Raw genomic sequence first — 22795 nt, 5'->3', positions numbered from 1 at the left:
TGTTAATTGGCTTTTGAGCGGTTTAACAAATTGCAAAAGATTGCCTGACCAGGCAGTGGCGCAGTGGATAGAGCGTCAGACTGGGATGCGGAAGACCCAGGTTCGAGACCCCGAGGTCGCCAGCTTGAGAACGAGCTCATCTGGGTTGAGCAAAAAAAAAAAAAGCTCACCATCTCGGACCTAAGGCCCCTGAGCAAGGGGTTACTCAGTCTGCTGAAGGCCCACAGTCAAGGCACATATGAGAAAGCAATTAATGAACAACTAAGGTGTTGCAACGAGAAACTGATGATTGATGCTTCTCATCTCTCTCTATTCCTGTCTGTCCCTATCTATCCCTCTCTCTGACTCTCTCTCTGTCCCTGTAAAAACAAACAAATTGCAAAAGATTGAAACTCTTTTTGACTTGCTATTTGCATAATAGTAAACCCTGTTGGAACTCTTGCAAATAGTGACTAGCATTTACCATTTCATGCCAGAAGTGCAACTGGTTAATGGTAGCCATTGTGACACTGAAATGAAAGCTTTTGAATTTATTTATTCTGGCTTTCCTGGTAGGTCAGAGAATGGGGTAGTCATGCATGTCTAAACATCTGCCTTAACCCAACAGTAAGTGTGTAAGATATCTTAAAAGTGTTCTTTACCCACATTTCCCCCAACTGTTCATTTTATTTTATTCGGTAGTGTGTAAGTGGCTTTAAATCTTAACTGAATTGGCCCTGGCTGGTTGGCTCAGCAGTAGAGCGTCGGCCTGGTGTGCGGGGGACCCGGTTTCGATTCCCGGCCAGGGCACATAGGAGAAGCGCCCATTTGCTTCTCCACCCCTCCCCCTCTCCTTCCTCTCTGTCTCTCTCTTCCCCTCCCACAGCGAGGCTCCATTGGAGCAAAGATGGCCCGGGCGCTGGGGATGGCTCCTTGGCCTCTGCCTCAGGCGCTAGAGTGGCTCTGGTCCCAGCAGAGCAACGCCCCGGAGGGGCAGAGCATCGCCCCCTGGTGGGCAGAGCATCGCCTCTGGTGGGTGTACCGGGTGGATCCTAGTCGGGCGTATGCGGGAGTCTGTCTGACTGTCTCTCCCCGTTTCCAGCTTCAGAAAAATACAAAAAAAAAAAAAAAAACTTAACTGAATTATATGAGGTAGGTTAAAAACAAAATAAATTTGTATTTAAAAATCTAATTAAATGTTAATGTTTATTTTTGTGTATAGGTCTTGCTATTGGGAGCTACAAGAAACAAGTAGGGGAAGGTTGGTCTTTTAAATGGACATGGCTCAGGTATCCAGCGACAATGGATTTAAGCAGTGTTCATCTTCACATCTGGAACCAACAAGAACAAAAGATGTGGACAAAGAAGAAGCATTACAGATGGAAGCAGAGGCTTTAGCAAAACTGCAAAAAGGTAGACAAATAACTGATAATCAGAGAGGCTTTGAATTGTCGAACAGCACCAGACAAAAAGCACAAGTTTTTAACAAACAGGATTATGATCTCATGGTGTTTCCTGAATCAGATACTCAAAAGAGAGCAGTGGATATTGATGTAGAGAAGCTCACGCCAGCTGAACTGGAGAAACTATTGCTAGATGACAGTTTCGAGACAAGGAGAACACCTGTATTGCCAGTTACTCCTGTTCTGAGCCCTTCATTTTCGGCACAGCTGTATCTTAGACCTGCTATTCAGAGAGGACAGTGGCCAGCTGGTTTATCTGGGCCTTCTGCGTATACTTTACCTTCTATTTATCAGTCAACTTACAGTAGCAAACAGACTGCATTCCAGAATGGCTTTAATCCAAGAATGCCTACTTTTCCCTCCACAGAACCTATATATTTAAGTCTTCCAGGACAGTCTCCATATTTTTCATATCCTTTGATGTCCGCCACACCGTTTCATCCCCAAGGAAACTTACCTATCTATCGTCCAGTAGTCAGTCCTGACATGGCAAAGCTGTTTGACAAAATAGCTAGTACATCAGCATTTTTAAAAAATGGGAAAGCAAGGACTGATTTGGAAATAAATTCAAAAACTACAATCAGCAACCTACAGGTATCTCCAAAGTCTGAAGGTATCAGTAAATTCGACTGGTTAGACTTGGATCCTCTAAGTAAGCCTAAGGTGGACAATGTGGAGGTATTAGATTATGAAGAAGAGAAAAATGTTCCACGTTTGCTAGCAGAGGATCCTTGGGATGCTGTTCTTCTTGAAGAGAGATCACCAGCAAGTTGTCACCTTGAAAGAAAGGTGAATGGAAAATCTCTTTCTGGGACAATGGTAACAAGAAGCCAGTCTTTAAATATTCGAACAGCTCAGCTTGCAAAAGTCCAGGGCCAGATATCTCAGGTATAGTTTTTCTGTTTGTTTGTTTGTTTGTTTTTAGAAATTTCTCAAACTTAGTAGTAACATAGAATTCATATTTGTCTTCATAATTTATTAGGTAAAAAATATTTTTCATTTTGAATTTTGTTTTCTTTGCTCTTAAGTGTGCTGTGACTCTTAGATTGTGTGGTAAAGGATTAAATGTGTTTAGGCCAATTGAAAAATTGTTATGTTTTCAAGGATTATAAATAAAAAAACCTCGAATCAAGAATCTATCACTGGTAGGCATTTTAGATAATTTATCTGTCCCTCCATGTCTTCTCCTTATATATGGTCCTAGTTTTTATATTGTTATATTGTTCCGTATTATATTTTGTTGTTTTTAACTAAAAATGGAGGGGGGGAGGGAGACAGTAGGAGAGCGGTTTAAAGGACTCTAATCTATATGGATAAAAGCAAGGAATGAAACAGTAGTCTGTAATGGTGTAGCTGTTGAGTTCACATAGTCTCACTATCTGGAAAAATTAGTTAAAGGTGGCTGGGGAAGGATATCTGACTTCTTCAGAAGAGAGGCAGCAGGGTTTAGACTTTTCTGTTCAAAATACAGTATACCTAATTGCTGATTTGTATTTTGCTTTTATAACAGCTGTAGATCCTGAGAATGTTAAGCCTCAGTCTCACCTTTTTTTTCTTCCTTTTTTTTTTTTTTTTTTTAAGTGAGAGGAGGGGAAATAGGCAGACTCCCACACAAGCGCCCAACTGGGATCCACCCCCCAAACACCTATTCCCCCCACCCCTTCTAGGGCTGCTCATAACTGAGCTATTTTGAGGTGGAGACTCTACGGAGCCATTCTCAGCGCCCTGGGCGACAGCGCTTGAATCAAGCTGTGGGAGGGGAGAGAGATAGAGAGAGAGAGAGAAAGGAGGGAGAGAGTGGGAGAAGTAGATGGTTGTCTCTCCTGAGTGCCCTGACCAGAATCAAACCCGGGACTTCTACACGCTCTACTGCTGAGCCAACCAGACAGGGCCCTCAGTCTCACCCTAATGTAAATTATATTGTTCAGTGCCTAGCTTCTCTCTTTCTCTCTTTTTTTTCTTTTGTCACGTGGGTAATTCTTTTTTTAATTTTATGAGAAAATACCATACCATTTAGTGCCTAGCTTCTCTTTCGGCACTGGGAATCAGCTAGCATTTAGGGAAGGAGAAGTGAATTTTGCATGATTTGGATGGGTTTATGTTGAATTGTTAACTTTAAAAAGCCATTGTGGTTGTCTAGGGGAGAGAGAAGCAGGTATTAGAAGGCATAGAAGAAAAAATGAGGATATTTTGATTGTCCAGAATCATAACAATTGTAATGGTTTCTAAATGTATTTTGATTACAGCTCATGCTAAGAGACACATTAAGTTCTCTTAAGTTTTTCTATACTATTTACAAATTTAGTAACAATCTCTGAATACCTTTTAATTAAAAAATAAGTTAATTACATGTTTAAATTGAATCATAAATATAATGTCAGATTTTCTCTTAATAGTCCATGTCTTGTTACGGTTTTGGTTTTATTTTTATAAAATAACAATCATTTCTGGAAGTATTTGAAGGGAAAGGGGGAAACTCTAAGCCAAGAATCATTTTTTTTAAGAAGTGGGGGAGGGATATACCTAGGAGTGGAATTGCTAGTAATTCTTGTTTTGCTTTTTGAGGAACCACCAAACTGTTTTCCATAGTAGCTACACAATTTTATATTCCCACCAGCATTGTCTGAGAGTTCCAGGGTCTCTAAATCCTTGCTAATACTGGTTATTTCTCAAATTTTGGATTATAGCCATTCTAATGGACATGAAGTGATGTTTCATGTGTTTTTTATTTGTATATCTCTGGTGACTAATAATGTTGAGTATCTTTTTTTTTTTAATGTTCATTTTATTGATTTTTAGTGAGAGAGGAAGAGAGAAAGGGAGAGAGAAATAGGAACACTGATCTGCTCTTGCATGTGCCCTGACTGGAATCAAACTGGCAACCTCTGCACTTTAGGGGGATGAACCAACTGAGCTATCTAGCCTGGCCCCCCCCTCCCCCGTAAAGTTTCTTTTTATGTGCTTATTGGCCATGTGGTTATCCTTTTTTGGAGAAATATCTATTTAAGTCATTTGCCCATTTTAAAAATTGGATTGTTCGTAGCAGTTTTATTCCTTAACGTGGAGACAACTCAGATATCCACCAGCAGATAAATGAGTAGACAAAAGTGATGTGTTCATACAGTGGGATATTATTCACCCATATAAGGAATGAATCCTGATACATGCACAACCTGGATGAACCTTGAAAACCTAAGTGAGGGCAGCCAAACGCAAAAAGATCACGTATTGTTTGATTCAATTTATATATGTCCAGAAAAGGCAAATCCATAGAGAAAGAAAGCAGATTAGTGTTTACCGGGAGGTGGGGGGGGTGGGATGAAGGAGGGAATGGGGTACAGGATTGCTTAATTAGGTACAGTATTTTTTTTGGTGGGAGCGTGATGAAAATGTTCTGAAATTAAAACATTTCAGTGTTCTAACCATAGTGTTAATGGCCACAAACACTTGTAAATGTACTGAAAAACCAGTGAGTTGTACATTTTAAAATGGTTAAAATGGCAAAATTTATGTTCTGTGACTTTTGTCTAAGTTAAAAAAAAAAAAAAAGGAAGGCCCTGGTCCCCTGTTCCTCCCATTCTGCTCAGGACAGGTCACTAGTGGATTCATCTTTGGGCCAGTGTTCCAAAAGAGGGATTCCTCCCCAACTGTGGATCTCCTTTTTACAGGTTAAGCATAAGAGTATAGTGTTTGACACCATGCAGTCTGGATTAGAGAAAAATGCGATTTATAGTGGTTCAGGAAGGGCCACCTGGAGATCTTGGAACTAATGGGAAGGTTAGTCTCTGTTATCAGAGGAAAGAAAGCCTCTGTCTTATCAGGTAGGAGGCAGAGCCCCTTATTGTCCTGACAACCCATAATTAGCATCCAGGTCACTTGCAAATAATTCTGCTCTTCGCCTCACACCTCTGTATGTATGCATTGTAGTGTAGCTGCAACACATAAATTATCTTGAATTTAATAAAATATTTATAGATGTCTAGTTTATTATCTCTGTATCTTAAATTCTAACTTTTCCAGTATTGGAAAGTCATTTATCCACTAAGAGAAACATTGTTTAGGTGAGCTGAGATGACCATTCCAAGTGAACTGTGGTTATCATCTTAGACACGTAAAGGTTTCTGGGTTGACTGGAATTATTTACTGTTCCATGAAACAAGAATGGAACTCAGAACCTACATACTTTTTATCTATGCTGTAGATGTTCACACTGAACTCTCTCTCTCTCTCTCTTTTATATAGTCACTGAGACAGAGAGTTGCTAAGAATCCTATGAGGCCAGAGAAACCTATTTTATAGTTGACAAAACTGAGATGAAAAGAAGTTAAGGAATTTAATTTTTCATGTAATAATGGTATTGTGTTTAGTTAAATGAGCTCTTTTTAAATTTTACTGATTTTAGAGAGAAACGTCGATTTATTGTTCACTTATTTATTCATTCACTGGTTGATTCTTGTATGTGCCCTGATTGGGGATCAAACCCGCAACCTTGATGTATTGGGACAGTGATCTAACCAAGTGAACTGTCTGAGCAGGGCCAAATGAGCTCTTATAGTTTAAAGATGTGTATACTGAAGAATTTACAAATGAAATGTAATAAATTATAGCCTTAATAAAAGCATGAGGAGCTAGGAAAAGGGTCCTTATATTATTCTCACTGCTTTTGTGTATGCTGAAAATTTCCATAGTAATAAGTTAGAGGTTAAGGGAAGGGTCACGGAATATTTGTAAGAAGAAAAGGTACTATGCAAACCATGCAACTCTAAGCCCCCCCTCCCCCAACTCTAGTGATAGAACATGATATTTTGGAAGTAATAAGTTCTGTTTTAGGCGGTATTCAAACATGGGCCAAATAATCAGCTTCCTAGACTCAGCATATGTCACAGTGTTCTGCAGAGGAGTTTAGGCCTACTCAATTCTGATTTTGTGTGTGTTTAGGGATGGGAGTGGGGGAAGAAGTACAGTGTGAAATTTGAGGGAGAAAGATAACTTTTTCAAAAATTTAGCCAACGTGTTCCCTTGAACTGGCATTTGAAATCATATCTCAGGAACCTATGAATTTGGGAATGTTACAAGACAAATAGCAAAATGTAAAAGAGTTCCATGGGAACAATTTTTTAAAATATAATTTAAAATTTTTATTTAAATGAGAACAATTTCTTTGCAACTTAAAACCGTAGCATAGGTTGCTAATGCTTGTGCTCCAAAACTCTTTCTTTTCCTGCTGCCCTCTGGTCACTTCTAGTTTCATTCAGGTTTCCTCCCCCCTTTCCTTTGGTAGAGGAGGGCTGTGATACCCGCGTACATCCCTTTGTTGTGTCCCCACATATATTTTTTCTGATTATTTTTAGTATATATTTGTCACAGTACCATCTTGACATTTTCCTTATTTATGGTGTTTTAAGAAAGCGTCTTACAGGATAAATGAGGATAGGTAGTAGAAAGAAGTTCCCTAGCAAGATCTGGGAAATCAGATCACATAGGAGTTGCAGAGCGAGAACTGCTAGTTTCTCAGACTCTAAAAATTACCGTACTTCCTCATGTATAAGGTGCACCCTCTTTTGAAAAATTTGGGGTCTGAAAACTGGATGTGTCTTTCAAATGTCAGATGGAACTGAGGATGAGGCAGTATATGAAGACACAGTGATTTGTCATCAGATACAGGTGAAGATAAGCTAATGGATGGGAGTTTTATTTTGTTTGTTTTAGATTTTATTTACTTTTAGAGAAAGAGAAGAGAGAGAGTGTGTAAAGAGATAGAACAGGAAAAGGAGCAGGAAGCATCAACTCCCATATGTGCCTTGACCAGGCAAGCCCGGGGTTTCAAACCAGTGACCTCAGCATTCCAGGTCTGTGCTTTATCCACTGCGCCACCACAGGTCAGGCAGATAGGAGTTTTGACAGTGATGAGGAGTTGTATGAATTTTATGATGAATAATACGAGTTCAATAACTTTATGTAATTTTTTTTTTCTTTTCAAATTTCGGGCCCCAAAATTAAGGTACGTCTTATACATGGGGAAATATGGTAACTAGGCTTCTCAGCAAGATCAGTTTTACCAGAAACATGTTCTTATATTTTATTTAAGTATAGGGGGAGGGGTTAAGAAGTAAGCCAATTGGTTATAAGACATCAGTCAAATCAGGTAAACAAAAATATTGTGATTTGATCAGCTGGTCAGTCAGAGATTGGAGCTAGATTATTACATCAGCAGCTTTACTAAATGGCACAGTGTCTGAAGTTTAGGTGACTAATTTAAGCTTATCAGTGTCTCAAAGGAGTCAACTGCAGCATGGCTGAAGAGCTGTATTGTTAATCATTTCATTATACAGCTAGTGCTCTACTCACAACCACGATTGGTTCCGACAGACCGATTGTAACACGATTTAGTCGTGAGTTGAGTAGTCTATATGTACAGTACTTGTGAAATGATGTTATAAAAATCTCTAAGTCATATTCTATCATAATTTTCTCATTATTGTTATATATCATAATTTTCTTTGTTCATTTTATGCCATTTGTATCATCTCTACACCATTTTGTTTCTTATTTTTACATTTGTCAGGTTTAAGTAAAACACTACATTACCAGTACAACTGGTTTAATATTTGCAAAGACAATTTCCTCTTGGTAGACATCTTGGGAGGGGTTTGATGAAAAATATCTAAGACACAAAACACAAATTGCCGTACCGAGTCTGGGATAACAGTTGAAATTGTGCACTCGGAGATGGTAGTGTTGCTGGAAGCTGGTCCTCACTGTCATACGCCCAGCTGGGCAATGCTTACGCTGCCAAATGCGGAGCAGTCGTGGCTAGCGATTGTGGTCATAAAGTCGAATGGTCCTAAGTTGCATAGGTTGTAAGTCGATCAATATTTGTACTCTGCTCCATTAAAACCCCATCTAATTATGTTTGAGCATCATATTCTAAGAGGGGTGTGTGGTAAATGAGAGTATGTCTTGAAAAGACTATACAGTGTTTGGAATCTATAAGCTATGTCATATAAGGAACTGTTGTAAAGATTGGAGATAGTTTGCCTGGAGAATATTAATTGAAGATAAGTCACTTCTGGATTTGAGTTTTTTCATCTATGAAGTAGAGTTGGTTAGAGGATGATATCTCAGATCCCTTTCAGTAATAATATATATTTAAAGTTTGAAAAGTTGCCATGTAAAAAAGGAAGTAGAGATTTTCTTCTTTTTGAAGTTCTGTATTTTGGATATGGTTTTTCAAACCAATTCAGGGAGCAGAATACCTGAATATTACAGAATTCTCATAAAAAAATGAAATGGTGATATACTAAATTTTCCATATATTAAATACATTACTTTATTAATGTACATTGTGCTACATTAATTAGCAAGCATTGTGTGCCAGATTTATTCACCCCTTAGTTAAGAGAGAGAGAAAAGCATCAATTCATTGTTATACTTACTTGTGTACTCATTGGTTGCTTCTCATACATGCCCTAATCAGACATTGAACCCATGACCTTGGTGCGCCAGGATGACTCTTTAGCCACTGAGGCACCAATTCAGGGCCATGTGCTAGATTGTTATGGGCCATGTGCTAGATTGTTATGGGCCATGTGCTAGATTGTTACAGAGACAAGTGGTAGCCTGATCAGGTGGTGGCGCAGTGGATAGAGCGTCGGACTGGGATGCGGAGGACCCAGGTTCAAGACCCCGAGGTCACCAGCTTGAGCGTGGTCTCATCTGGTTTGAGCGAGGCTCACCAGCTTTCACCCAAGGTCACTGGCTTGAGCAAGGGGTTACTTGGTCTGCTGTAGCCCCACAGTCAAGGCACGTATGAGAAAGCAATCAATGAACAACTAAGGTGTCTCAATGAAAACCTGATGATTGATGCTTCTCATCTCTCTCCGTTCCTGTCTGTCTGTCCCTGTCTATCCCTCTCTCTGACTCTCTCTCTGTCTCTGTAAAAAAAAAAAAAAAAAATTTTTTTTTAATTAAAAGAAAAATAGAGGCAAGTGGTAGCAAGTGCTGAGAGTTAAAATACATTTCATGGAAAATTAAGCAAATCCTATTTGTTTATATATTTCTCTGTGAATTGAGAAATTCAGTTTAGTGACTTAACTTTAAAATTTATTGTCCCAAAAAAGTAGAACAAGGAGGAAAGAAAATTCAATGAGGCAGGTATTATAGTTAAATATCAACAACGGAATTTATAAAAATAGCCAATAGATTATCAGTGCATAGTTATTGAAGGTCTTCAGTCAGAAGTTTGGTGTGCATTTATTACAAACACTATAAAAGAACTTTTATATTCAAAGAAAAATTCTTAGCCATTTTATTAACACTAAGATATCATCATTTTCTTTGTTCAAGAAGATAAAGTTTGGTTTCATTTAGTCCAAAATGAGGAGGTGAACAGAACACTAGTAGTATTGGAAGTTTGGGCAAAGACATTAGATGGAGCTTTTACTTTTCACACACCATTCATTTCATCTCTACTTAAAAGGTTCCCCTGAGGTTTATATTTTTTTATGGGAAATAAGATTGCAATGTCTATTCGTTTTAATTACTTTTTGTATTTAAGTATATTCATTTCCTCTTAAGAATTTTATGCTTTGTGGTAAAAACTTGGAAGGGTGTTTTTCTTCTCACTCAGCAAGTTTACATCCTGTTTTCTTCTAGTGTCTGGTTTTGTTAATAATAATGTAAATACTTTAGTTTAACTGTTTTGTGAACAAAACTAGGAAAAGGAATACTACTTAAAATTGTCTTCTGGTAATTTAAGTCAAATTTTGAGTTAAAAGCTGTACATTTAGCTACTGTTAGCAGATTTCAAGTTATTGTCATAGAAGTGATTTTGCAAAGTTCTGTGGATATTTACTCTTTCTAAAAATTCATTATGTTAGCATTATAAACATTTATAATTGCATTGACAGAATGTTTTTTATTAATTTTAAAGATGAGAGAAACTTGAACAAAACTTGGTTTATATTGTCGAGCTGAATATATCAATAGTACACCATTTGAATAGGTTACTAAAGTTTCTTTTTGTAAAATTAAAAAAATTCAAATAGGGAAGTAACTGACTTTGTGCTGAATAATAACATATATATATATTTAATGCTCATTGTATACTTATTAAAAACTTGGTGTTACATCTAATTTCTAGGTAATGTGGCAAGAACTTTGGACATGTGTAGGCCTAAAGCTTTCCTATATTCTTATAATTGCTTTACAGAGTATATACTGAAAAGTTTTTACGCATCATTTCAGTTCTTCACTGCTTTCCTTAAACCCCTAATCTATGCTTTCCACTTCTCTAGTAGATGACCTCACTTTTTTTTATGTTGAGGTCAAGGTCATCCTCTATATGCGCTTGCCCACCTAAAGGATTTGCCTTTCTTTCTGTTTTGTGAGAGAAATATTCTTCCCTTTTCCAGAACTTAATTCTTTTATCTCTTTTCTTATTCCCATATCCCCAGAGTATTTTCTACCATTACTCTTTAAAAGGGGTTTTGTACTTAATGCCTTTCCAGACCATCACTGTCCTCTATTTCCATCATACTGCAGAAACTTACTTCTGGTAATATTAGTATTCATATTATTGCCAAACTAGCAACCATATTCTTCTACCCTTTTGCTTCATTTGCAACAATTCACTACATCCTTTTTTTGAAACTTCTCTTTTCATGCCCCAGTTTAACATACTTCCTAGTTTTCCTCCTATGATCTTTGACTCCTTTTCTTTTGTCTAGCTTATAAACATAAGCATTCCCCGAAAGTTTTGTTTTTGGTTGTCTTTTATCTTTCACCTGTTTTCTTGTTCAGCACTTTATTTTTGAGGATCCAAGATATGGAATTTGAAAGCCACTGGTTTAGACTCTTGCAACGATGTGATTCCATGGCTCTTTATGGTTGAGAGACTATGATGGTTAATTTTATGTGTCTACTTGATTAAGCCATGGGGTGCGCAGACATTTGGTCAAACATTCTTAGTGTGTCTGTAAGAATATTTCTAGGTGAGATTAACTTTTGAATCAAAACCCTGAGGTCGCCGGCTTGAGCGTGAGCTCATAGACATGACCCCATGCTCACTGGCTTGAGTCCAAAGGTCTCTGGCTTGAAGACCATGGTCACTGGCTTGTGCCCAAGGTTACTGGCTTTAGCAAGGGGTCACTGACTGTGCTGGAGCCCCCTGGTCAAGGCACATATGAGAAAGCAGTCAGTGGGCCCTGGCTGGTTGGCTCAGTGGTAGAGCATCAGCCTGGTGTGCAGGAGTCCTGGGTTCGATTCCTGGCCAGGGCACACAGAAGAAGGGCCCATCTGCCTCTCCACCCCTCCCCCTCTCCTTCCTCTCTGTCTGTCTCTTCCCCTCCTGCAGCCACGGCTCCATTGGAGCAAAGTTGGCCTGGGCACTGAGGATGGCTGTATGACCTCTGCCTCAGGCGCTAGAATGGCTCTGGTTGCAACAGAGCAACGTCCCAGATGGGCAGAGCATCGCCCCCTGGTGGGCATGCCGGGTGGATCCTGGTCGGGTACATGCGGGAGTCTGTCTGACTGCCTCCCCGTTTCCAACTTCAGAAAAAATACAAAAATAAAAAAGAGAAAGCAGTCAGTGAACAACTAAGGTGCCACAATGATGAATTGATGCTTCTCATCTCTCATTCTTCCTGTCTGCCCCCCTTCTCTCATATAAAAATAGCACATATATATATATACGCACATATATACAGATATATATACATATATACAGATATATATACATATATATATGTGCGTGTGTGTATATATATATATATATATATATATATATATTTATATGAGTAGGCCTTGTCCACTCAGTTGAAGGCCTGATTGGAAACAAAAGGCCTATTGGGTCAACAAAAGGGCTGATCCTACTATCAATGGGGAACTCTTCCTCCTGTCTGCCTTGGAATGCCTTTGAGCTGGAACATGGATTTTTCCTGCCTTCAGACTCAAATGGAAACATTGGCTCTTGGTGGGTCTTGGGCTTGACAGATTCAGACTGGAACTACACCATTGACTCTCTTGGGTATCCAGCTTGCCAACTGCTGATCTTGAAACTTGTCACTCTCTATAATCACATGATCCAATTTCTTCATTTTAAAAAATATTTTTCTTTTGAGAATACATTTACATGTTAAAGCTGGAGACAGTGAGACAAGGGCTTAGGATAGAAGAAGCAACGGGAGAACTCAGGCAGGGCTGGTTGCTTTTGGCTCACTGGAGAGTCAGAGAAAAGTGCACCTTGGAGTCAGGTTCAAGGTTTTAGCTTGAGGAGAGTTGCTATTGTCCATTGCTCCCCTGGTTGTCAGTTCTGTGGGGACTCTTAGAGTTTAGGAGATGCACACCTGTTGGGGACGAGGAGGGAGAAGAAAAAGTCATAGGTGTGCTTCTAGGAAGGAGACATGCCACTTTAATTTTTTAGTGTGTGTGTGTGTGTGTGTGTGTGTGTGTGTGTGTGTGTGTGTGTGTAAAGGTGTCCCAGCTTGACTCCCAGTGGATGCAGCGCCTATGTGTCCCTCAGCTTCCTTAAGAGACTGTCTTCTATTGATAGAACTTGGACCTAAAACACTTTCGGCTGGGATATTGCCCTATCAGTGATCCTGATGATGCTGATAGCAATTAGCAGAGATAAATTTCAGATAAATTGCAGAAACTGAGTGGATGACCCCAAATCTAGGTCTTTAGCTCTGGAATAGAATTTTTGGAATAAAATATTTTTAGATGATGATTAAACATCTGTGTGGATTTCCCAAGGTTACTGGCTTTAGCAAGGGGTCCAATATATTTACTAGAGAACTCAGTATCCTCCACAACAAAACTTTCTCTGTTCTATATATTGGATAATGGCATTAGCAGTTTTTAAATTTTTATTTGTCTCTTCATTCATTGAAAAATATTTGAGGCTATACAATGTAAGGGTTGCAAATATTAATCAAATGCAGACCTCATCCTTAAAGAACTTGGGTTATAAGAGGGAGATAGAATGTGTATGCATGTAGTTGCAGTACAAAATAGAAAGCCTTGAGTACCACATAATAGTGTACAAGATCAATGGAGAAAAGGGATGCTTTGATGCTTTGGTTGTTTGAGTGGAGTTCAGAGGGATTAGGGGCAAGAGGTGAGGGACTAAAATTTAAAATACACTTTTTGTTTCAGAAAGAGTGGAGAAAAACAAAAAATGCTAATGTTAATATATGAAATGAAATCATTGTCAACCCAGCTATTTTTTACTTTGTGGACAGAACAATTGAGTTAACTTTTCAGATTCTATTATTACTTTAATGTATGACTAGAGAATTAGAGGTTTTGTTTTTGTTTGTTTTTTTTTCAAGATTTTATTTACTGATTTTATAGAAAGAGGAGGGAGGATTGAGAAGTATCAACTTATAGTTGCTTCACTTTAGTTGTTCGTTGCTTGCTTGTTGCTTGACCTATGTTCCTTGACTGGACAAGCCTAGGGTTTTGAACTGGCAACTTGGCATTCTAGGTTAATGCTCTTTCCAGCCAGGCTAGAGAATTAGTTATTATAATCTATTTCAGCCTGACCAGATGGTGGCACAGTGGATAGAGCGTCAGCTTGGGAGGGCCAGTTTTGAAACCATGAGGTCTCCAGCTTGAGCATGTGCTCACCAGCTTGAGCACAGGGTTACAGGCTTGAGCTTGAGACCATAGACATGACCCCATGGTTGCTGGCTTGAGCAAGGAAGGGGTCACTGATGCAGCTGGACACCCCCCAGTCAAGGCACATATGAAAATGCAATCAATGAACAACTAAAGTGCTGCAACAATGAGTTGATGCTTTTCATCCCTCTCCCTTTCTGTGTGTCTGTCCCTCTTTCTCAAAAAAAAAAAAAAAAAAAGTTCTACAAAAATGTAAAATTCAATAAAATTTGATTTTTATTTTCAAGAAGCTTTCACATTAGGACAAATATAAAAGGATGTAATGATACAGTGTTTTGTTCAGACTAAGTACACAGAAGTGCTAAGAGGAAAGAAGTGCTTCAAATTGAGTAATTATAAAAAGGAATTATAGATAAAGTGGCATTACGTTGGGCCTTAAAAATTAATAGATTAATAACTTGTGGGGGAATTTAGACGGAAAGCATTGAAGACAGTTTCAGAGGGCAGGGATAGCTCATTTGTGTTTTTGAGGAAGAGGATATGATTCAAGGTAACTGGAACATAGAAATAATTTGGGAAGTCCCAAAGATGATTGGATTAGATTGTGACAAAGTTGGGAGTGTCAGACCAAAGGTTAAGTAGAAACATCAGGTCCCAATTTTAAGGTAATATAGTCTATTTGCTTCAGTGCTTGTTTCTTCTTTTTTTTGAAAGAAAGAGAAAGAGAGAGGTACAGACAACAGACAGCAAGGAAGAGAGATAAAAAGCATCAACTCATAATGTGGCACCTTAGTTGTTCATTGATGGCTTCTCACATGTGCGTTGACTGGGGAGCTCGAGTTGACCTCTTGTTCAAGCCAGTGATCCCGCACTCAAGCTAGTGAGTCTGCGTCCAAGTCAATGAGCCCACGCTCATGCCAACAACTTTGGGTTTGGAACCTGGGTCCTCAGTGTCCCAGGCTGATGCTCTGTCCACTCCGCCACCACCTACCTGGTCAGGTTCCAGTGCTTGTTTCTATAACACAAATTAAGTGATGTAATTGGTAAATATGAGATTGATGTCAGTATAATGTAGAAGTAGTATTAGTTGTTCAGACAGAATCCTTACCACTGTATTAATATCTTAAAGCAATCAAGAACAAATTTTCTCACAATTAAAAAGAAAGTATTGGCCCTGTCCGGTTGGCTCGGTGAATAGAGCATTGGCCCGGCGTGTGGATATCCCAGTCAGGGCACACATGAGAAGTGACCATCTGCTTCTCTTCTTCCTTTCCCCCTTCTCTCTCTCTTCCTCTCTCACAGCCAGTGGCTCTGTTGGTTTGAGTGTTGTCCCGGTGCTAAGGATAGCTCTCGGTTCTACCGTGTTTCCCCGAAAATAAGACAGTGTCTTATATTAATTTTTGCTCCTAAAGACACGCTAGATCTTATTTTCAGGGAATGTCTTATTTTACCATGAACAAGAATTCACATTAATTGCTGAACAAAAAAAAAAAATCAACATTTATTAATAACTGTAGTCATGTCATCACAAATATCAACATAACCAGCCAAACTCTGAATTCCATCAAGAATTTCTTGTGACTATTTCCATGTACAACAATCTACCCTGTTTCCTCGAACAGGGTAGATTTTCAGGAAACAGGGCAGCATCTGTCTCTGGCATTGAGGATATAGCTCGGTTGATGTGAGCATTGGCCCCAGACATGGGCTGACACGTACATTCCAGTTGGGGCTCATGCAGGAGTCTGTCTTCCCTCCTCTCACTTAAAAATAAATAAATAAAGAGAAAGTATTAGTAACATAAGAAAATATTAAAGAAAACACTAAAAATCCTGCCAAAGTATTTAGTAAAAATGGTGGTTTTGATGAGTAGCTTAAAGAGTGGTTTCATATTGTTAAACTCTCTGATGAAGAGAGTTCATGTACAAAGCTGTGAAGTTATTTCCTTTGCATTAAGAACTTTGTTGAAAAGTCTGTATCTTAGATGATATTTTTAATTTCATTGAAATTGGTCAACTAGAAGTCCTCAAGAATCCATATCACAAGTGAAGCAGGAGCTTCAGGGTTTAAGGTTCAAAGGCTGTAATGCTAGGTTCAAATTCAAGTGAACACTTAACTGTGCTAATATTTTTCTAATGTCTTTTTATTGTGTTAGTTGGGTTTTGATTATAAAGTTACACTGATTTTGAGTAATTTGCCTTAACTCAGTTTTTTCCATCAGCTTTGTTATTTTTAGTTGTGATTTTCTGGAACTCAAGATTTTTTTTTTTTCTTCCCAAAATGTGCATATCATATACTAGAAAGGGTTCTGCCATGTTTTAAAAGAAGAAAATTTATAAAGGAGTTATTGCTCTAAGTTTCCAGTTTAATTTTCTGACAAAATGTTCATTGAAATCCATTACAACTCTTGAAATTTATACACTATGTTCTGATTCAATTAATTTTGAATTGTGAATGTTCCAATTCTAATTTTAGTGGAAATTTACATTTGAAATTTGTGCCAAATTAAGTATTTTTTATGTATTAACCAAAATACCTCTAAATGTGGACTCCGCTATTTGGGTTTGCTTGAGTGATGTACAGTGTGTCCGTCAAGTCATGGTGCACTTTTCGACCAGCCACAGGAAAGCAACAAAAGACGATAGAAATGTGAAATCTGCACCAAATAAAAGAAAAACCCTCCCAGTTTCTGTAGGATGATGTGGCAGCATGTGTGCATGCGCAGATGATGATGTAACACCGTGTATACAGCGGAGCAGCCCACGGCCATGCCAGTCGAGATGTGGACGGTACAGAGGAAAGTTCAGTGTGTTCTGTGGCTCGCTAAATTAGAATCTGTGACCAAAGTGCAACGTGAATATCGGCGCGTTTATAACGAAGCACCACCACATAGGAATAACATTACTCGGTGGGATAAGCAGTTGAAGGAAACCGGCAGTTTGGTGGAGAAACCCGTTCTGGTAGGCCATCAGTCAGTGACGAGTCTGTAGAGGCTATACGGGATATCTACCTAAGGGGCCCTAAAAAATCTGTGCGTGAGCCCACATCAAACTGCACTGAATAGGTATGAAACTGGGAGAGTTTTCCTTTTATTTGGTGCAGATTTCACATTTCTATCGTCTTTTGTTGCTTTCCTGTGACCATTCAAAAGTGCACCATGACTTTACGGACACACTATTTATCTCCTAAGTGTTGCACACAAATTGATCAGACATAAACTTAACTTTTGAAGGACTGTCAGGTTGTTCATATAAATTTGTTAACATAGAGAATGTTCACTAACTCCTAGAACTCATTCTCTTAAAATAAGAACTAGCTGCTTTGTTGGAATTTAAGGCCTAAGCTAAATACAGGATTAGGCAAAAGTAGGTTTACAATTGTTCATATGGAAAAGAATGCAATAATTAATAACATAAGAATAAACTCTGTTTCATGTACTCACAACTGTAAACCTACTTTTGTCCTACCCTGTATATAGAATTCTTGTCTTATTAGAGGAGTCTCACATGGACTTATCTCTTCATTTTCTTAAAATAAAAGCTAGTCCTTTAATTTTATTCCACTGTTTACTTAGTGTTCAATTCAGGAAGATTTTGAATGGAAAGGTCTTTTGCATTCCATTCTTACTGACCAGTACAAAGAACAGCATATTTCTGCTTTTGAGCAGAAATGAACTTTAAAATAAGGCTAAGTTAGCATTACTTTTACAGATAGAGAAGTGCATAGTTTAAAACTTTATTACTGATGTAATAAATTTTATCTCCATATCTTTGTAAATATTTTTATAAAAATGTGTTTGTACTATGCTGCTATATAGCATTTTGGGGATCTTTTACTTTTAAAATAAATACTTTTTTGATTACAGAAAGACTCAAATGGGACCAGTAGTTTGCCAACTGGAAGTTCTCTTCTACAAGAACTTGAAGTACAAAATGAAGAAGGGGCAGCTTTTTGTCAATCAATTACAAAGTAAGGAATTTTCCTTTATAAATTGAAGATTATTTTTTATTAAATGCTTGTTTAAAATTTTATGAAAATTAGCTTAGTGCTAATACTAAAATTTTTAGGTTTTTAATTATTTTCTCCCTGTGGCTTAAAATTTTAGTTGGCACATCTGAGTATGTAGAACAAAAACTGAAGTCAGACAATAGACTTTTAATATCCCATTAACCAGTGAAAATATGGCTTAAATGTTTGAATTTCAGTATACTTAGATAATGTCCATTTTTGTTTCAAGAACACTTGTTTTGCCTTATACTTTTCTAACTTATTTAAGAGATAACAAGCATGATTAGAGGAGCAAATGTATTTTTCGAAGGTTAGAAAAATACATTTATAAAAATCTCTTTTAATTGTAAATGTGTATAATATTCTTTTTTTAATAAATAATTTTTTATTAATTTTAATGGGGTGACATCAATAAATCAGGGTACATATATTCAAAGAAAACATATCCAGGTTATCTTGTCATTCAATTCTGTTGCATACCCATCACCCAAAGTCAGATTGTCCTCCCTCACCTTCTATCTAGTTTTCTTGTATAATATTCTTTATAAATGAGGAAATAGAGACTCAGAATTTACCTACCAAAGCTTACTCACTTGTCAGCCAGGTTTCCTTTGCCTCTGGTGCAGTATATTTTCTTTCAATTTTATCACGGTATTAGCTAAACTTATAGGTACTACAAGCCCATCTTCAACTAGTTTAAATGAAGAAGGTTATGATTGGTTCACAAACCCATATAACAGAAAGAGGAAGGGTGGAACAGAGCTCAGTGACAGCCGGATGGGACAGAGCTCAGTGACAGCCAGATCCAAAAATACATACACTGTAAGGCTTCCTCCTTCCTTTGGACTCTTTTCCCACTTCCTATTCTTTTGTCTTCCTCCCCCTTTTTCCCCTGCCCTTCCTCCATGCATGTCGACTTCATTTTCTTCTACTGCAGATGGAGTTTTTAAATTAATTTACTAATTGCTTGATTTTAGAGAGAGGAGTGGGAGAGAGAGACACATCAATTTGTCAATTTGTTCCATTTATTTATGCATTCATTGGTTGATTCTTGTATGTGCCCGAACCAGGGATCAACTGCACAGCCTTGGAGTATAGGGTCAGTACTATGCCTTGGAGTATAGGGTCAGTACTATAACCCAGTGGTGGGCAAACTCATTAGTCAACAGAGCCAAATATTAACAGTACAATGATTGAAATTTCTTTTGAGAGCCAAATTTTTTAAACTTAAACTATATAGGTAGGTACATTGTTATTAACTTAATTAGGGTACTTCTAAGCTGGCCTTTGCACCCACGCTCAAGGGGCCAAAGAGCCGCATGTGGCTCACAAGCCTCAGTTTGCTGACCACTGCTATAACCAACTAAACTACCCAGTCAGGGCTACAGATGGGATTTTTTTTTTTTTTTTTTTTTTTACAGAGAGAGTGAGTCAGAGAGAGGAATAGACAGGGACAGAAGACAGGAACGGAGAGAGATGAGAAGCATCAGTCATTAGTTTTTCATTGCACGTTGCAACACCTTAGTTGTTCATTGATTGCTTTCTCATATGTGCCTTGACCGCGGGCCTTCAGCAGACCGAGTAACCCCTTGCTGGAGCCAGCGACCTTGGGTTCAAGCTGGTGACCTCGGGGTCTCGAACCTGGGTCCTCCGCATCCCAGTCCAATGCTCTATCCACTGCGCCACCACCTGGTCAGGCTGCAGATGGGATTTTTAAGGCAGGAAATTTAGCCACTGATAGCTTAGATTTTATATTCTAATGATCTTGCTAGCAAAGATGAAAGAGAGTCCACTCAGTAAGCACCAGATAGAGAAAATCCATGCAAGAAAGAAGTGGAACAACATATATTGAGGCTAAGGGGATGAGATATGTTATCAAAAGAAGGGAGAGGAGATCGCCACTGGAGGATTTATTCTGAATCCTATATTGTTCCCAGTGTGATCTGTTTTTTTTGTTGTTGTTGTTGTTGTTGTTTGGTATTTTTCTGAAGCTGGAAACGGGGAGAGACAGTCAGACAGACTCCTGCATGCACCCGACCGGGATCCACCCGGCACGCCCACCAGGGGCGAAGCTCTGCCCACCAGGGGGCGATGCTCTGCCCCTCCAGGGCGTCGCTCTGTTGCCACCAGAGCCACTCTAGCGCCTGGGGCAGAGGCAAAGGAGCCATCCCCAGCGCCCTGGCCATCTTTGCTCCAGTGGAGCCTTGGCTGCGGGAGGGGAAGAGAGAGACAGAGAGGAAGGAGAGGGGGAGGGGTGGAGAAGCAGATGGGCGCTTCTCCTGTGTGCCCTGGTCGGGAATCGAACCCGGGATTTCCGCACGCCAGGCCAACGCTCTACCATTGAGCCAACCGGCCAGGGCCAGTGTGATCTGTTTTAAGCAAAGCCGAGTTTTGAGTTTCTAGGTAATTTTTGAGTAGGTATATCATTTTGATGTTATTTAACTCTATTTTATTTAAACTATCTCTCTTTATGTTACCTTTTAACCAGAATTTCTTTTCTGCAGAATACCCTAGGGGGTAAGCAAAAGAAAAATATCAGTAGAGCCACTTTTTCTTCCCTGTAAAGGTTACTAATTTTAATTGGATTTTTAAAACTTATATTTTTCAATAGGCATTTAAAATGGAAGAGACAATTTAGATGATTTAGTATACAGATTGCATGTATTAGAAATTACCACCTGATCTCTGGTGGCACAGTGGATAAGACATTGGACCTGGAATGCTGGTCGCCACTTCAAAACCCCAAGCTTGCCCGGTCAAAGCATATATGAGTAGCAACCACGACTTGATGCTTCCCACTCCTCCCCTATCTCTTTCTCTCTCTCTTACCCTCTTTCTCTCTCTAAAATCAATAAATAAAGTCTTTAAAAAATGAAATTACCTATGCTATTCCATCATTATTATGTGTGTGTGGTTAAGAGTTTGGAAATAATCTTTTACTTTAATGATTTGGAAATAATGTTATGTGTTTGGTTCCTTTAATTTTCTCCAGAAGCTCTGTATGTTTTTTATAAAACTGTGTTGAGTGACTATTGTATTTAATTTGATAAATTAGACTCTCTCTGATCTTCCTTTTCTCCATATTTGAATCTTTGAGTCATTTACAAAGACTGTGCCAAGAAACTAAAATGGTTATTTTTATTTACACACACACACACACACACACACACACACACACGCTTTTGTATATGAAACCCCAGATGAACTAAAGAAAGAATGAGTTCTTTTTGTAATTTTTTCATTAATAGAGTATGATTGCAACAAATAGTAGAGTAGGAAGTAGAAGTGTTTTTGAACCCATGTTCTAGAAACTCTAGTTCCCCTGTGACCTTGGGGGTTGGGGTCAGCAGGACATGTCCCTTAAAGAAATTAATGGTTCTATTTTTTCCCCCAGTAAGTTCATATCTGCAGTGCATTTTAAAAACAAGTATTTATACTCTTAGGAGCCAATTCTTTATTTTTTGAAATTTCCTAAAATGACTTAATCACTTACATTGAGCTATAAAATTAGTATAAAACTATCAGGATGATAATTGCTTACAGTTAAGATTACTGTATAACAGACTTAGAATTTAGTGCCAGTTTAGGCCTTGTTTTTTTGCTTCTGTGAAATTAGGGAGTTGGACTATTGATCTCAAAGATCTCTTTCAGTTTCAAGCTCTGTAATACTTTGATTCAGGACATTTCATTATCACTATGTATTTCTGGTTTTTATTTCTTGTTTTCTTTTCTTTCATACTCATTGTTAATTGACGAAGCTTGCTATATCTACAAGCTATCAGTTCAGAGAATACTCTTAGAGGAATGTTAGGTACCAGTAGAAGTTTTTGCTGCTGCTTTAGTGGTTTTCTAGGCTAAGATGAGAAACTACACTTTAGACTTGTTCTGGATGGCCTTGTATTTCTTTTCTCCGGATATGGTTCAGATATAATATTTATATCCTATAATAGTATCTTGACCCCAAGGACTTCCTATATGTTTTTTATTTTTAATTTAAAAATTAAATTTAATGGGGTGACATTGATCAAGTTCATAGGTTTCAAGTAAACATAAACATTTCTATAGCTTATGAACTGTTGATTGCATTGTGTGCCAATCACCCAAAGTCAAATTTTCTGTCACTGGATATTCCCCCCTCCTTACTCCTCTCCTGCTTATATGTTTTCAAGTACTTCACCTCTGAATTTGTTAATTATTTATTTATTTATTTATTTATTTGAGAGGTGGGGAGATAGATTCCCGCATGACACCCTGACTGGGATCCACTCGCAACCCCTGTCTGGGGCCAATGCTTGAATCATCTGAGCTATCCCCTGAGGCCGACACTTGGATCAACTGAGCCACTGGTTACAGGAGGGGAGGAAGAGAAATGAGAGAGGGAGGGAGAGAAAAGGTGATTGATTCTCATGTGTTTCCTGACCAGGGATCAAACCCAGGATGTCTACATGCCAGGCCAATGCTCTATCCATAGAGCTAACTGGAGCTAGCTCATTAATTTTATTTTAAACAATGCCGAGCATACATTTTTGTAAAGTAGCATTAAGACCCTTATCTTTATCTCTTCTGTTCTTCTGAGTTTGCATGATATGGCTCTGTCTATATGTAACTTTAGCTTGACTGAGCACATAGTAGAAAAACTAAAAGATTTTACTGTGTGCATAGAAATATTCAATTTCTTGAACTATAGAGCCACTTTAACAAAGCTATTTCTTTGGTGGTAAGAG

The 22795-nt window shown here is 38.4% G+C and overlaps 1 protein-coding gene across 4 annotated transcripts in view; it reads left to right on the top strand.

Moving 5' to 3' along the window:
* PIK3C2A (phosphatidylinositol-4-phosphate 3-kinase catalytic subunit type 2 alpha) overlaps positions 1-22795 on the top strand; it is a 128474-nt gene that overhangs the window by 27421 nt on the left and 78258 nt on the right. For all 4 annotated transcript variants that reach the window (XM_066251044.1, XM_066251047.1, XM_066251045.1 and 1 more), the window contains 2 exons: positions 1202-2330; positions 17929-18032. In XM_066251044.1, the coding sequence (XP_066107141.1) occupies positions 1254-2330; positions 17929-18032 (1181 nt within the window). In that variant the 5' untranslated portion in view covers positions 1202-1253. The remainder of the gene's footprint in view (positions 1-1201; positions 2331-17928; positions 18033-22795) is intronic.

Source organism: Saccopteryx bilineata, chromosome 1 (assembly GCF_036850765.1).
Source record: "Saccopteryx bilineata isolate mSacBil1 chromosome 1, mSacBil1_pri_phased_curated, whole genome shotgun sequence".
NCBI lineage: Eukaryota > Metazoa > Chordata > Mammalia > Chiroptera > Emballonuridae > Saccopteryx > Saccopteryx bilineata.
This window is presented reverse-complemented; position numbering and strand designations above follow the sequence as displayed.